The sequence below is a fragment of the Lupinus angustifolius genome, unplaced genomic scaffold, assembly GCF_001865875.1.
Source record: "Lupinus angustifolius cultivar Tanjil unplaced genomic scaffold, LupAngTanjil_v1.0 Scaffold_26_12, whole genome shotgun sequence".
In the NCBI taxonomy this organism is placed as follows: Eukaryota; Viridiplantae; Streptophyta; class Magnoliopsida; order Fabales; family Fabaceae; genus Lupinus; species Lupinus angustifolius.
Genome location: NW_017720381.1, coordinates 2,067 through 18,828, shown reverse-complemented (window position 1 = coordinate 18,828; position 16,762 = coordinate 2,067). Strand labels below are relative to the sequence as shown.

The window sequence follows — 16,762 nt, the reverse complement described above, 5'->3', positions numbered from 1 at the left end:
CGTCTAAATTTCAACTCCTAATCATGAAAGATAATTGTGTTCATTTCCCATTTCCTTCCTCACCCATATTTCCCTTATCTTTCTCCTTTCATTTTCCTCATAACCAGTGTTGTTAAAATTATACCGGTTATCAAACTAGTTAGGGTACTGATATAGTATTATAGTGGTTCAATCGGTGGTTCAGTAATTAAACTACATGCGGTTAAACCGGACATACCTACTTATATTTATATATATAAACCTATAACAAAAAAAATTCCAAATATGTAGATACTTAAATTTATAATCTACTCAAAATTCACATAAACAAACAAGTCTTTAACAAATTCAAAGTCTAAATTACAAAACATATATCAATCCAAAAGTATCACTTAACAATTGCAAAATATAAATAAATGACACAAGTTCACAACTCACTCTACAAAACAAGTAAATTTGGAGTTTTAAACCAAGGAGTCAAAGTTGTCTCATATCGATATTATATTTTTCCACCAAATTCTATCTTCAGACAGTACTCCAATATACCTTGGAAGCATGTGCCTTGGTCACCTAGTAATGAGTTTTTAAGTTTTTTTCAACAAAAAAAATATGGGTATAAACTTACTGGTTTAGTCAAATACCGACTGCTTCATCAGTTTTGACCGTTTTTGATACTTGGCCGGTTCAACATCTATACCGTACTGGTTAGGTGTCCGGTTCATCGATTTTTCGATTGAATCGACCGATACGGTACGGTTTTTACACCGTTGCTCATAACTTCCAAACATACCTTAAGGAAAACAAGCTCAATGTGAAAACTCATTTTTGTATGAACCATAAAAAGCAACAAAAATTGTTTTTTTTTTACTATCAAAATAATTTAAATATTAGAGTATCAAAAAACATTTTTCTAGAAACTCACATTGATTTTATTTAAATATTAAAAAAATAAGAATAAAATAAAAAGAAAACTTGTAGAAGCCTACACTTTTTCTTGTAAAAAACAAATAATAGAGTAATTTGACATTTTTGTATGTAAAATAAATAAAATGTTGGTCAAAATTTTATTTTATTAATTTTACATATTTAATTTCATTTTATAAAATAAATAATAAATAGAATATCCCAAAGTAGTATCTTGTATCCCCTGAATTTTAAAAATAAATAAATCTGTCAAAAGTCAGAAAAAACTAGTTGGGATTATATCCCTTAAATAGTGCAATTTATTTTGTTCAAAGGATAAAATTGGTTTACTTTATTTTAGGAAATGGGTTATATTGGTTTTTGCTATAAATAAGAGGTTTAAGGTTCATAATTAGGAGATCTAGAAAAAACAAGAAAACCAAAAGAAGAAAAAACTGTGTAAAAAGCTCTGCAAATACAATATCGTTTGCATTTTATCTTGTGCAGTCAGGTGTATCCTACGAAACGTGCTCTCATTTTAGTCAATTCGTTTAGCATTATCATTGACAATTCGGAGTGGATCCAGAGCTCAAAATCAACTCCCAAGAAGTTGCGTAACTGAAAATTAAGGTGACCATGCTGGTGCTCATAACATGTCCACTATAAGTGATTATCTGAAAATTCATGTTGAACATGCTGGAACAATACCCTTTCCTTTGCTACCATAATTTTTGTAGGACTAAAACTTAAAAAGGTACTTTACCAAGTCACTATGGAAATATTGATGAAAAACATTAAGAAAAGAAACTAAACAAGTAAAGAAATTTGCACCAAATCCATGCCAAATACATCATTAATCACATTCTGCTCTTTTATTTTTATACATATTCCATAACATATTAAATACAAACATGACTTAGGAGGAACACTCATTACTCATATCACATGTTCATTAACAAAAACCATAACCCAAAACAAAGAAACACATACAACAAACATTTCCTAAATTTTGGAGAAGCACCATGATTAAAAGACAAGTTTTTTATGTTGTAGCTTAATAATTAGCCAGTGCCTGTAACTCCAAGGTCTTGTTTGTCCTTATCTTTACCAGCACCAAAGACAGGACCACCTTTACCAGCAGGATCAATGACTTTTTCCTGCAGTTTATCAACTTGAATGCCACCTTGATCCTCCCTTGAAAGCAAGGTAGTCCTTGTTTGGTTCTCTCCTCCTTCTACTGACTCATATATTGTTGCTGTTTTACTCTCTTTTGGTTGTGCTCCTTGTGCTCCTGACATCCTTAATTCCCTTCCCTTACTTGGTTTTCACCTTATATTCCTTGCAACCTAGGATTGTGTTCTTTGTTATGGTCTTATTACATTGTTGCATCAACCTATATATTGAGACTTTTGCAGCCCACGTGTATTACTGGCATGTCAATGAACTTCCACGTGTGCAAACTATTGCCATGTGGCATTTGTGCTCTTATTTGCTGCCACATGTTGTAGTTAGGAAGTTATGCACAGATTGTTTTTATCCTTATCTTTTTTCCATGTTTCATATGATGTATTATGGTGTCGTTCAATCATATAGTTAATTTTACCTATTGAGATTAAGATTTGGTTATATTATGTGCCATTAGTACTATTTCCTCTTTATGTTGTATTAATACGGACACAGATCACATGTCTCAAACGGTGTTTCATTCTATGTCTTGGACCAATCAAAATGTTACTTTTTGTTTTTAAATTTGTTCTTTTATTCATATAACAATATATGATTGGTTCATGACAAGGAAGTGAAAAACTGTTAGAAACAAATGATTTTGTCAGTATTAATACAACTACCCTCCCAAACCCCACTGAGCCCGTGCATCAGGTTACCCACCCTTAATTATATATCTTAACATGGTATGTTTTGCATCCACTAATAGCGTATGGTAATGATAAACCAAAAACCTAGTAGTAACTTAATCTCTACAGCTTTCACTTTGATTTTTCAACCTGATCTGTCTTGATGTAACATATAATATGAAATTATTCAAAAAAATCAATATTTTTATATCAAATTATGTATAGAAAAACCAACTAAAATGCCTAGTAAAGCACCAGCTATAACTTCAACCTCAGTATGGCCAATAGACTCTTTCAATGGGAGTTGAAAATCAGCAACCAACTTTGAGATTTCTTCTGCATCTTCTGAGAAGCTAGAGGGTTGTGGATCCTCATCAATTTGCCTTATTTTGTTTCTTGATTTAACTAATTGAGGTGCATTAACCTTCTGTGGTTTCAAAGAAGTGGTTTCTTGGGACAAAAGAGACTTCTCAAGACCTTCTACATTTAAGGGTGTTGATGATCCTGGTTGGTAGTTGATCAAATCATCTTTATCTTTGGAATGTAGAGAGTTGAGATGTATCTGAAGCAGTATTAGTTTGTTCAGTGTCCTACCATGAATTCCTACTTCTCTTCTTACACCCTGCAAATCACAAAAGCCACACTTTACATTGTCAGCTAAAGTGGTCATTTTGATGCCAAAAAACAACCAAGTTCTATAAATAGGATAGAATAACAAAAAGGGCTATACTAATATTAACACATCCAAAGTTGTATTAGTAAGTTTCATCCTGTCAGAGCTATGAAATACACTTGTCAGATGACTCTAAAGCCTTTATTTTTCCTTCATTCCTCTACAAAATTTAACTCGCAAACAAACCCTAAAGGAACATTAAAAATAGCTCATGGTCTTCCTTTTAGCTTCTTTCAAAAACTCTTCTTAAATAAGTGTTTACTTAAGTTGTTCGCCCAAGCTTAAAGGCACCCCTATTTAACTGACTAGAATCAGTGTCTTGGCTTTGTAAGGATAAAAGTGGGTTCATATTTTAGAACATGCCAGTGCAAAAGGGTACAAAAGAGTCAAGCCTTAGTCACATTAGGTGGGTTGGCTATATGAACTGAACAATGTCATAATACTTTATCATAAATCATGTTCATTGACTTAATATTATCACATCGTTGATCCATATTATTAGTCGTCAATTACCTAACGCTACCTTTATCTTTTATCCAGACTTAGGATAGAGTGATAGACTATATATAGCACCAATTTATAATGCTTCACAAGATATAAGCAAATTATAGGGAAAGCAATGAACAAAGGAAGGTGTGACTAGCAAGCAGGTTTGGATTCTTGCAGCATGTGTTCTTTAATTACAAACACACAATATATTATAATGCAAGTATGCAGGACCTGGTTAGAAGATGATCAATTTCCTTTGAATTGTTCAGGTTTGTCAATGAGATAGTCTACTCAACGACCGGTGAGTTCCATTGTTACCAGGGTATGAGAAAAGTGGAGAACTACAAGTAAAACACCACGTCTTGAACCAAAACCTTAATGTAATAGTTCTATGAGTTTTTTCCACTTATAAACTCTTTCATTCTTTCTCTTCATATCTCTGATGTGAAATTTCACACTCGAATAAACCCAACAACCTTGATAGCAATGAATGGTTGCTAAATGAGCCAAACCCTGAATATAGAGATCAATACCTATACTTACCCATAATTAATAAGAGACTCAATGATAGGCCAAGGCCCATCATTAGAAATGTGTATAGGAGAGGGAAGAGGGGTGTTTGGGTTCAGGGATAGCAGGATTACTGCTATACCCTTATGTCAGTTAGAGTTAGTTAGGGAATGTGCCTTTAAATAGCACATTGGGCGGGAAAGGAAGTTAGATTGGTTATTGATAAAGCTGATTGAGGAATCAGTAAGGGGAGGGTCGTGGGATCCTTGTAGGTGTTTCTCTCTATTGTAATTCATCTTCTTCTAATAAAATTCTAATAGAACCCTAGCAGAATCCAATTGATTTTGGGTAGGGGCTTTTCCTTTGAATCTCTACTCTATTTTCGTGTTCTAATTGGTACTAGTGTTATCACTGGTATCAGAGCACCTTTCTTGGTGCCTGAGGAGTGGAAACACCATCACCGCTGCTGCTGAATTCGGGTTTATGGTGTCAACCAAAAGCATGGCTAAAGAGGTTGATAGTGGATCCCAAGATCGTGATGGTTTGCGAAGAGAAAGGGAGGAAATTCGTCTCAGATTGGAGCTGAATGAGGCACGAATGCAGAAAACAGAAGACTTACTCGCTGCTATTGCCGCCAAATTAGGGATTGAGAAAAGGGGAAATTCGATGGGAGAAGGAAGTGAGAATGACGAAGAGGAGGAAAGTAGAAGGGGTCAACACGGGTTGGATCGTTGGCGTAAATTGGAGATTCCAATCTTCTTAGGAGAGGATGCTTTTGGATGGGTGCAAAAATTGGAGAGGTATTTCACCCTCAGATCCGTGACAGAAAAGGAAGAGAAAATGCAAGCCACCATGGTAGCATTGGAGGGGAAGGCCTTGAGCTGGTTTCAGTGGTGGGAGGGGTGTAACCCATCTCCTACTTGGGAGTGTTTCAAGCTAGCGGTGGTAAGGAGGTTCCAGCCCTCTATGATGCAGAATCCCTTTGAATTGCTCCTATCTTTGAAACAATAAGGCAATGTTGAAGAATTCGAGAGGTATGCAGGGGCTCTAAGGGAGGTTAACCAGAAATTCGTAAGGAGGATTTTCCTTAATGGACTAAAGGAAGAGATAAGGGTAGAAGTGAGGCTATATGAATTATCTACTCTGCATGATATAATTAGGAAGGCTATTCTTATTGAACAAAAGAATATGGTGGCAACAAAGAGGCCTAATTCCTCCTATACTAAATCTACAGGGCCATTCAGAGCGGGTTCTTATAGTAAGGTAGTAACCTTAGACCCTACCTCCACAAATAGTAGTAGAAAGGAAGGCTCATCTATGGGTAGTGTTGTGGGATCTCATAAAACTTCTCAAGAAGTTGAAGGTGCAAGAGGAATAGGGGAGTTCAGAAGGCTCTCTAGTGCTGAGATGAAAGAGAAGAGGGAATGAGGCTTATGTTTCAAATGTGATGAGCCTTTTTCTAGGGAGCATGTGTGCAAAAATAAGCAGTTAAGTATGATCATTATGGTTGAGGAAGAGGAAGATAATGAAGAGGCAACAGTGGAGGGCAGAGGGGAAAATCTTGATTCAATGCAACTATCCTTATGTTCTATGAAAGGGCTCACTTCTACCAAGTCTTGGAAGGTAAAGGGCACAATCAGTGACAATCCAGTGGTGGTTATGATTGATTGTGGGGCATCCCACAGTTTCATTTCTAGGAAGTTGGTAGAGAATCTGAATCTGAGGGTGGAGAAGACTAAGCCCTACACTGTAGAGGTGGGAGATGGACATCAGATTAGTTGTGTTGGAAGGTGCCCAAATCTCAAATTGATTTTGCCGGAATGGGAGGTGGTCCAAGATTTCTACCTGTTTGGGTTGAAGGGGGTGGATATTGTGTTGGGGTTAGAATGGTTGGCAAGTTTGGGAGAGGTGAAGGCTGACTTTGGCAAAATGACCCTAACTGTGAAGAAGGAAGGGGCTCTAATTACTTTGGTGGGGGATCCAGCCTTGACCAGGACAGAAGTGTCTTATGGAGCATTGATGCAGGTGCTATTACAAGAAGAGTAGGGGCTGCTGTTACACTCTGACCAACCCTTCCAACCAGGTCAAGGGAAGGTGATTCCAACTGCCTTGAATGAGTTGTTGCAGCAGTGCCAACAAGTATTCCTAGACCCTCAGGGACTTCCACCCTCTAGAAAACATGATCATGTTGTCCACTTGAAGGAAAATGTTGAGATACCTAATATAAGACCCTATAAGTGCCCTTACTATCAGAAGTCTGAGATAGAGGGATTGGTGGCTGAAATGTTAGAAGGTGGTGTCATTAGGCCCAACATAAGCCCCTATTCGAGTCCTATAATCTTAGTCAAGAAGAAGGATGGGGGCTGGAGATTCTGTGTAGACTATAGAGCTCTAAACAAGATTACCATTTCCAACAAGTTTCTTATTCCCATAGTTGAAGAGTTGTTGGATGAGTTGGGGGAAGCCAGGGTATTTTCCAAGCTTGACCTGAAATCAGGTTATCATCAAATAAGGATGAGGGAAGAAGATGTTGAGAAGACAGCCTTTAGGACACATGAGGGCCACTATGAATTCATTTTCATGCCCTTTGGCCTGACTAATGCTCCCTCTACCTTTCAAGCCCTCATGAATGATATCCTGAAGCCCTACTTGAGGAAGTTCACTCTGGTATTCTTTGATGATATTCTGGTTTATAGCCCTGATTTAGATTCTCATGTTCTGCATCTGCAAGCAGTGTTGGCCACTCTGCTAGATTACTCACTAAGGGCCAATATGAAGAAGTATAGCTTTGGTCAACCCAGCATTGAGTATCTGAGCCACATCATATCAGAAAGTGGGGTATCAGCAGACCTAACTAAGGTGGAGGCTATGCATTCCTAGCCTCAGCCAGCAAACATCAAGGGCTTTAGAGGGTTCCTAGACTTAACAGGCTACTATAGAAAGTTTGTGAAGAATTATGGGAAATTAGCAAAGCCACTTACTGAATTGCTGAAAAAGAATGCTTTCCAGTGATCAGGGGAGGCCACCTCTGCTTTTGAGGCATTAAAGGCTGCTATGGTGACTCTTTCTATGCTAGCAGTCCCTGATTTTAAGAAAGAATTTGTGGTGGAGACAGATGCATCCAGTAAGGATCTTGGGGCAGTCTTAATGCAGGAAGGAAGGCCTTTGGCCTTTTGGAGTCAGGGGTTATCTGTGAGGGCTCAACACAAATCAGTCTATAAGAAAGAGCTCATGGCCTTGATTCAAGCCATCCAGAAATGGAAGCACTACTTGATGGGGAGGCATTTCATAATCAGGACAGACTAGAAAAGTCTAAAATTCCTAACTGACCAAAGGCTATTCTCAGAAGAACAGTTCGAGTGGGCAGTAAAATTGTTGGATTGGATTTTGAAATCCAGTATAAGCCAGGAAGGGAGAACTCAGTTGCTGATACTCTTTCTAGGAAGCAGTTATATTCTTCCATGTCCCTGGTCTCAAATACAGAAAGGGATAATTGGAATGATGAGTTACAACAGGATTCCAAATGGAAAGGGGTGATGCAAGAATTGATTATTTTCCCTGACTCACACCTAGGTTATGAGTTGAAGAAGGGTGTGCTATATTATAAAGGGAGGCTGGTTCTGCCAAAAACCTCCAACAGAATCCCTGTCATTCTTGCAGAGTGTCATGACACTCCTATGGGTGGTCACTCTAGGCACTTCAGGACCTATAAGAAAGTGGCCAGTTTTTTGTTTTGGGATGGTATGAAGGCAGACATCAAAAGATTTGTGGAAAGTTGTGAGATTTGCCAAAGGAATAAATATTCCACCTTGACTCCAGCAGGTCTACTGCAACCCCGGCCCATACCCAACATGTTTGGATGGATATTTCTATTGACTTCATTGGGGGATTGCCTAGGGTAAAGGGAAAAGACACTATCTTTGTGGTGGTGGACAGGTTGACTAAGTATGCCCACTTCTTTGCCTTAGGGCATCCTTATTCAGCCAAAGATGTAGCTACTCTGTTTATAAAGGAAGTGGTGAAATTGCATGGCTTCCCTACCTCCATAATCTCTAATAGGGATCCCTTATTTTTGAGTCACTTTCGGAAGAAGTTATTCAAGATGGCAGGTTCTCAGTTAAAGTTTAGCACTTCCTATCATCCCCAAACTGATGGTCAGACTGAAGTGGCCAATAGATGCTTGGAAACTTACCTTAGGTGCTTTGTGGGTCCTAAACCTAAACAATGGATTGAATGGCTACATTGGGCTGAGTTTTGGTTTAACTCTAACTACAACAGTTCAGCAGGGATGACCCCTTTTAGGGCCTTATATGGGAGGGATCCTCCTACACTACTCAAAGCAAGGGCTATACCTTTTAAGGTAGAAGAGGGATAGTGCTGACAGAATTGAAGGATAACCTAGCTAAATCTCAGAATTTGATGAGACAACAGGCAGATAAACATAGAAGGGAGTTGGTTTTTGAGGTAGGGGACTGGGTGTATCTCAAATTGCAACCTTACAAACTGAAATCCTTGGCACAGAGATCCTGTGCCAAGTTAGCTCCAAGGTATTATGGCCCTTATCAAGTGATTGAGAAAATAGGGGTTGTGGCTTATAAATTAGCCCTGCCTAGCCAAGCAAAAATTCACCCTATGTTCCATGTGTCCCTCTTGAAGAAAGCCCTGAAACCTCATCAACATTCTCAGGCTCTTCCACTTATGCTAAATGAAGAATGGGAATTACAAGCCGAAGTCAAAGGCAATAGGGATGATGCTCAAGGGCATACGGAAGTTTTGATCAAATGGAAGAATCTGCCTGAACATGACTGCACTTATGAAAGGGCAACCATCATTGAAGACAGCTTTCCAAGTTTCCAACTTGAGGACAAGTTGAGTCTGTAAGGGAGGGGTATTGATAAGCCAAGGCCCATCATTAGAAATGTGTATAGGAGATGGAAGAGGGGTGTTTGGGTTTAGGGATAGCAGGATTACTGCTATACCCTTATGTCACTTAGAGTTAGTTAGGGAATGTGCCTTTAAATAGCACATTGGGCGGGAAAGGAAGTTAGGTTGGTTATTGATAAAGCTGATTGAGGAATCAGTAAGGGGAGGGTCGTGGGATCCTTGTAGGTGTTTCTCTCTATTGTAATTCATTTTCTTCTAATAAAATTCTAATAGAACCCTAGCAGAATCCAATTGATTCTGGGTAGGGGCTTTTCCTTTGAATCTCTACTCTATTTTCGTGTTCTAATTGGTACCAGTGTTATCACTCAATTACAAAAGATTTAATTATCTATAATGAATGGTTTTTTTTAAGATACATAAGAATATCAAATATTAGACTTTAATAATTGAAAGATTTATAATGCATAGGGAAGGGCTATGAAAAGCACCATATTTGACATAAGAATATCATACCTGAGCATCATACATAATGAGACCAGCATACACAACTGTAAGACCAAAAATGGGATCCGAGAATCCTCTGCAATTCAAAATTATACAATCACAAATAACACAAGAAAAAATAATCAAATAAAAAAAATACACACAATTAGGCTCTTTTTGGCATAACTAACTTATAAGCTAGCGGATTGAAATCACAGCTGCTTGGTAAAATGACCAGATAAACTAGTTGATAGGTGTAAAATTAATTAAGTCTCTAGCTTATAAGCTCATAAGCTACCTCAATTAGCTTATCAAATATGAGCTTATAAACTGGAAGCTTGTTGAAATAAGCACAAATGCTAAACACCAACAGGAGCTTAATTTTGGTAGCTAGTCAAGCTCCTTGGTTGTCTTAAGCTTACGAAACAGATTTGAAGAAAAATGCTATGAACCAAACACAAAGGTGGCACAACCAAATTATCTCACCTATCAAGGCCAAAGAATGTTGCAGCAGCCACTGTTGCCTATCCACAGGAAAATGCAAACAACCTTATGAGATTTAAAGTGAAATACAAAACCCCCATCTAGGTAAAAACACTTTTGGTAAACAGATTAATTAAACATTTATACGATATACCAATAAAACATTGATCTAGTGGTGTAAGGTCACGTTGGATCCTCAGGTAGCATATTAGGCCAAAGATCAAAATTTCAATTCCTGAGAACGACATTTGTTGGAACTTGGAAAGGACAGTCATGCACACCGAAAAGAATTAATTACTTACTTAGGTTGAGGGAGTACAGTTGGTTATACAGAAAAAAAATTTATACAATATGCCTTTTTTAAATAAGCCAAAAAGAGCTCATTTTCATGAAGTTCTCCAATAAGCTTATTGAAATAAGCCAAAAAGAGCTTATAAACTTATTTTCATAAGTTATTCTCGTAAGCTTAAATAGCTCTCTAACAGCTTTTCCAAAAGCACCCAAAAAAACAAAAATCAAGTACTATAGATGTAAAATAGGATTAACTGATTAAGGGTTAGCAAAACCATACAGAAGAGTGTGATGATGGAAACCCTCCAGCCTGAAAAAAAGTCTTGATATCAAACTCTTTGCCATACAGAAATACAGAAGTGAAAGGCTTAGAAATTTGCCCAATCAACATAGAAGCAGTAGCTGCTATCAAAACCTTAGCAACACAAAAAACAAAACAAAAAAACAAGTTAAGTTGATTGGAAAAATGGAAAAAAACGAAGAGCCACAAAAAAATCAAAACTTGAGATAAACCCATAATTTGTATCGCCATTTAAACAATAAATCAATAAATGGGGTACCTTGTTATGAGCAATTTCAGTGATACCATCAAGGAACCCAGCAGAGAAAATTTTGAAGGTGGAAGCTTTCGGCTTTTTATGAGAAAGAGAAGGGAAAGGTTGTTGATGAAGAAATAAGTTCCTTTGTTTCAGTGAATTGTTGAAAACAAAGGGAATATTAGAGGGAGGAATGGAACAGAAACTGGAATTGTGCAACAAGAACATGGTCACTTATCTATGTTGTTCTGAACCACTGAGTCAACGATGAAACATGTTCAATTGAGGGGCCAGTGGAACAGTACTTAGTACAGTGGGTGAGGAAAAATAGGAAAATGTTTTTTTTTTTTAATTTATGATTCAGATAAAGGATTAGGCTAAGGTACAAACTCTTTGTCAGTTCGATTGCATGCCAACAATTGTTCAGAACTGAAAAAGCTGGTGATTTTCAGTCAAAGTTCAGTTTTTTTAATTTTTGTAACCCCCTTTGCAAAAAGATCCTCTCACTTCCTATTTTGTAATCCCTCTTTGGGAAGTGTTATTAATATTTAGAGGTAGACCACTCAAAACCGGTTATGGGAGGTCCTGGTTATCCCACGTAAGTTTCAGGTTGAACCGAGTTAAAAAATTGGGTACAATTTATATATACTAAGTTGTAGGCCAAACCTGCTAGTAGGGTAGCCCATATAATATTAAAAATAGTAAATTATACCGACGTTTTTGAGTTTTAGTGAAATTATATAAATTATTCTTTACTTTTTTACACTTACACAAATCTTGAATTTTTTATACTTACTTTTTTATTACACTGACTATTGCATGATAAATAAGTGTAATCTTTTAAACAAAAAATGTGATAAATGCAATTTAGTTAAACAAAATATGGTATATTGTGGAGAGTGGAGACAAGTCCAAATAATATATGAGTCAATATCTTTTTATTATTTTTGGTTAGTTATGATATAGTATAAGAGCGATTTAAACAATATCTTTTTAGAATTGTTGATGCATTTTGTTACAAAAAATAATAAAGATACATTAATTTGTATATTATTTGGACTTGTCTCCATAATATATCATGTTTTTTTTAACTTAATTGCATTTATCACATTTTTGTTTAAAAGATTATACTTATTTCTCATGTATGAGTGGTTTGTCAGTGTAATTTACTCTATTAAAAATGATTATTTAAATGTTAACTTATTTAATATATATATATCATTTGATAATAATGTATAATTTTTTTAACGCGTTTGTTATACTCACCAAACTCATAGATTTATTATTTTATGTTCGATTTAAGATGTGATGTCAAATCCACTTATTTGATTTTTAACCAAACTCATTTATTGAATCTGTCATTCACTCTCACTTCATACCACATTGTACTTTGTGACTGCAATTTAATATATAATTTTTCGGACATTATAAAAAATAACATAATACTAGTTTATAGTATTGGTACTATAGACTCAAGATTAGAAGGAACTATATATATAAAAGTATAATCATCATCTTAACATATGATTAGGGACGATGTCATATATGTTTTGGGGTGTGCATTTAATTTTAAAAAATAAATGTATATACCACATATTATAATTTTATAAGTCCAAAATTTATTTTTTGTAAATAGTATGACATACTTTGTGAAAGTGAATAATCAGTAGAATGTAATATTTATACACCCTATAAAAATTTATATACAGTCAATACATCATTCATTTGTATTACTTTACTTAATGAGTTAATGATTATAAAACATGAACGGTGAATGATACAATTACAATGTATAAAACTCATACAATGTTAGTGTATAGAACTTTTTTTCTAATCATTATTGTGTTGAATTGTTTTATAAGATTGTGGATATCAACTTAAGAAACTTCATGAATTGTTTTCCTGAGACAAATACTTAGTTGCTTCTTCGTATGTCTTGCTTGAGTCTAGTATATTTCTTCTTTAGTTTTGGTATGACAAAACTGATCGAATATGCAAAATTTTATCCACATGAATTTTGCTCAACTGATTTGGTGACGTTTGATAATATATTTTGAGATTTACATCATTGATATGAATAACAATGTTGATTTTGCTTTTTTGGAATGAATCAATAATCTTTATGATAAGTTGGTTAAAAGTGAAAGACATATTGTTTTCTCGTTAGTTTATCTTTTTTTGAAATTAGCTACACAATTGTAAAAAATGTTTTTTCAAAATTGTGAAAAATAAGTTGCGTAATTGAATGAGAGATGCATGAAAGAATGATTGTCTGGTGATTTATATTTAGCAAAAAATGTTCAACAATATTGACAACGAATAATCATTCAACAATTTCAAAATAAGAAATCAAAGAGAAATTAATTTAGAAATATGTAATTTATTGGTGAAATATATTTAAATTTTGTAATTTTATTAATATTTTCATATTTTTATAATTAGTAATATTTATTATTTTAATTTTTAATTATATTGTACACCAGTCTGTATCCTAGATTCGTCACTCCATATGATCATTGTTTTTTACTTTATATATGAAGACCATTTATATGTATATTATCATTTATTGTAAACTGATATACAAGTTGAATTTGATGGTATGAAGTTCCATATGAGAAACAATTATGATGTTTTTAATTGGTTGAAAAAGTTTTGGTTGTTTATTATGTTTTTTATTGTAAAGTTAAATATAATTGAATACACGAAAAGTGAAATATAAAAGATTATTCTCGTTTTGGGTATGTAAAAAAATTATCAATTCTACCCATTAACACTTATATAGAGAATATAAGTAACTGGTTTAAAAAAACTGATCGATTATTTTCAAATTTGGCGTTAATTGTAGGCACATTTCTAGAATGTTGTAAATGGTAAACGATTACCAAAAAGTTGTTATTGCGGAAATACAATAAAATAACACTTCTTGGTAAACCTATTCACATACTCATATATGCTAGTTTGGCAGGTTATATGATGCTTTACCAAAATGTTTTTCTTTGGTCAATGATTTGGAAGCAGAGAATAAAAAATTTCTATATATTTTGAGATAATTTATCTCTTTAAATTTACTTATTGTTTGGCATGTATCTTTTTTCTCCTAGAAATTTTCATTTTAAAACATATTATGAAAAGAAAAAATAATACATATGTCAAACAATTAGTATATTTAAGGAGATAAGTTATCTCCTAGTGTAAAGATATATTTTATTCTTTAATAATTAATTAGGTGTTGGTCTAGTGGTGTAAGGTTCTGCTAGATCCCCAGAAATACCAAAATGTTAGGATTCAATTCTTTGGACTACATTTGTTGGCATGAGTAGTCACGCATTTAAAACCGTGATTTTTTGTGCTCGTTTATTAATTATTTAATTGAGAAATGATTAATTTTATAAATTAATTGGTATTGATTTAGGCTAAACCTCAGTTGAGTTTTAGTCTTGTATTGTGATTTCCTAATTTAAGGTATATTTTCATAATTTTCTGAGACGGAAAGTTTTCAGGCCTTTTTCGGGCCTAAATTCGGCCCAAATGTGATTTTTGAGTTCCATAACTTGGAATCGAATTCTGATTACGCCATTGGCTTCAAAATATTTTTTCGAGTCAAGATAGACATCAAGTTTGTCCATAACTCATCTCTAGATATTTTCTACTTCGAAATCTAAGTTTCGACATTCTAAACGTAACCCTAAATCGGGAGATTTTTAATATCCGACCGAGTTTTAAATGATAATAATTGGGCATGATTTTAATCATGATGTTTCATCATGTTAGTCACATCATTCATTCATGAGTCAAGCTTGCTTGTTGAATAAGCAAAAGTATAATCAATTACATAATCCCCTAAATCATTCATCAACTCCTTACACCACCATGATTTTGGGGAACCACTTTGATCTCCCCCAAATCTGATTTCCCCTCTATAAAAGCAACCCCTTGGCCTTGAGGGATAACACTTTTTTCCTTACTTTCTCACTTTGCATTCTTAGCACTTCTAAGAGATTTCAAGATATTTCTCTTCTTGTGTTCTCAATCTCTCACACCTACACCATTAGATAGTTATCATCTTTTAGTATGTTTTTCTTGATTATGTGATCAACACTTTCAACCCTTGTGGTTGCTTTAGAATGAAATGTGTTGAGATGACCATAGAGTTTTATGGAACCAACTTAAGTTAGCTTACTTTAAAGTGGCAAGTTTAACGTAAAAGATCTTGATTTAAAATGTTAACTTTTAATATATTGTTCTTGACTATGTGATCAACACTATCAACCCTTGTGATTGCTTTAGAATGAAATGTGTTGAGATGACCATAGAGTTTTATTGAATCAACTTAAGTTAGTTTACTTTAAAGTGGTAGGTTTAACTTAAGAGATCTTGATTTAAAATGTTAACTTTTGATATGTTGTTCTTGATTATGTGATCAACACTATCAACCCTTGTGATTGCTTTAGAATGAAATGTGTTGAGATGACCATAGAGTTTTGTTGAATCTACTTTAGTTAGCTTACTTTAAAGTGGTAAGTTTAACATAAAATCTCTTGATTTTAAAATATTATTTTTATGAATGAGATCAACACTATCAACCCTTGTGGTTGCTTTAAAATGAAATATGTCGAAATGACCATGAAGTTTTATTGTTCAAAGGTATTGAATCCACTTGAGTTAGCATACTTTAAAGTGGTAAGTTTAACTTAAGGGATCTTGATTTAAAGTGTTGACTTTGGTTAAGTAACTTACCTTAAAGTGGTGAATATGACTTAAAAAGTCTTCATTAAAGTATTAATTTGTGTTAAAGTTAAAAGGACAAGCTTTGTTAAAGTCTTATTTTAAAAAGGATTGTTTTCTTAAACAAGACTTTCGATGGTAAATGATGGTTCAAGAATATGTAATCTTGAACCGGATGGATGAAAATGATTGAGTCCATGATGAGTTAAAAGATGTCTTTAGCTAAGGGTTAACATGCAAACCTACTGATTTGTTCTTGTGTTTATTTTCGAAGCTTCCAAAGTTGAGCAACATATTCGTTATGCACTTATCACCAAGGGAATCACTCACACGACACTCTAAGGTGAAGGAGAATACATTGTGACACAATGGTGTTAGAATATAACATCCATACCTCCTAAACTACCTCAAAAGTTTGGAGCTGTCTTGAGTATTAAGAAATTTCGTACGTAATCAAATTGTTTGTCTATTAGGATTAAGTATGGATGATCTCCTAAGTCATATTGTTTAAGTTATGTCTATGTGTGGAGTAATATTGTGGTGATCCATGGATGAACAATACTCGAATAACTATAACTAGGAAGGATCAACTATCCCATGAGATATTCGATTTTCTGTTTTCTAAAACCCATTGCCTGATGGTCATAATCGATTACCATAGTTGATAATAAGCGATTATCGATATCAAAACTCAAAATCTTGTATCTATTATAACCAGGAGTAATCAATTAACCCTTTTACATAATCGATTATCAATATCAAAAATCAGAATCTTGTAGCTACTGTGACTAGGAATAATTGATTAACATGTAACATAATCGATTATCAATATTCTAAAATCTCTCTGTCCGTTGGACATAATCAGTTACCTGGTCTGGTAATCTATTATCGATATTAGAAGTCATAATTCTTTTAGAAACTGTAACTAGGAATAATCGATTAACCTTTGGAAT

The 16,762-nt window shown here is 34.5% G+C and overlaps 2 protein-coding genes across 2 annotated transcripts; both read right to left on the bottom strand.

The window, feature by feature from the left end:
• Positions 1 to 1,721: 1,721 nt before the first annotated feature.
• Positions 1,722 to 2,371, bottom strand: LOC109338458. Its single transcript, XM_019575705.1, has one exon. It carries the CDS (start codon positions 2,178 to 2,180, stop codon positions 1,944 to 1,946), a length of 237 nt encoding a protein of 78 aa, XP_019431250.1. The 5' UTR covers positions 2,181 to 2,371; the 3' UTR covers positions 1,722 to 1,943.
• A 503-nt stretch (positions 2,372 to 2,874) lies between these two features.
• On the bottom strand, positions 2,875 to 11,575 carry LOC109338457. The gene is made up of 5 exons (XM_019575703.1): positions 11,109 to 11,575; positions 10,829 to 10,963; positions 10,261 to 10,298; positions 9,805 to 9,871; positions 2,875 to 3,357 (listed from the first exon to the last, which is right to left on the bottom strand). The coding sequence occupies exons 1-5, from the start codon at positions 11,310 to 11,312 to the stop codon at positions 2,941 to 2,943; spliced, it is 861 nt and encodes a 286-aa protein (XP_019431248.1). The 5' UTR covers positions 11,313 to 11,575; the 3' UTR covers positions 2,875 to 2,940.
• Between the last annotated feature and the right edge of the window lie 5,187 nt (positions 11,576 to 16,762).

Coding starts and splice junctions, on each gene's coding strand:
- LOC109338458 (XM_019575705.1), bottom strand. CDS start 2,180: ATGTCAGGAGCACAAGGAGCACAACCAAAAGAGAGTAAAACAGCAACA.
- LOC109338457 (XM_019575703.1), bottom strand. CDS start 11,312: ATGTTCTTGTTGCACAATTCCAGTTTCTGTTCCATTCCTCCCTCTAAT. Junction 10,964..11,108: donor CTGAAATTGCTCATAACAAG/GTACCCCATTTA, acceptor TGTGTTGCTAAG/GTTTTGATAGCAGCTACTGC. Junction 10,299..10,828: donor TTCCATCATCACACTCTTCT/GTATGGTTTTGC, acceptor TCCTGTGGATAG/GCAACAGTGGCTGCTGCAAC.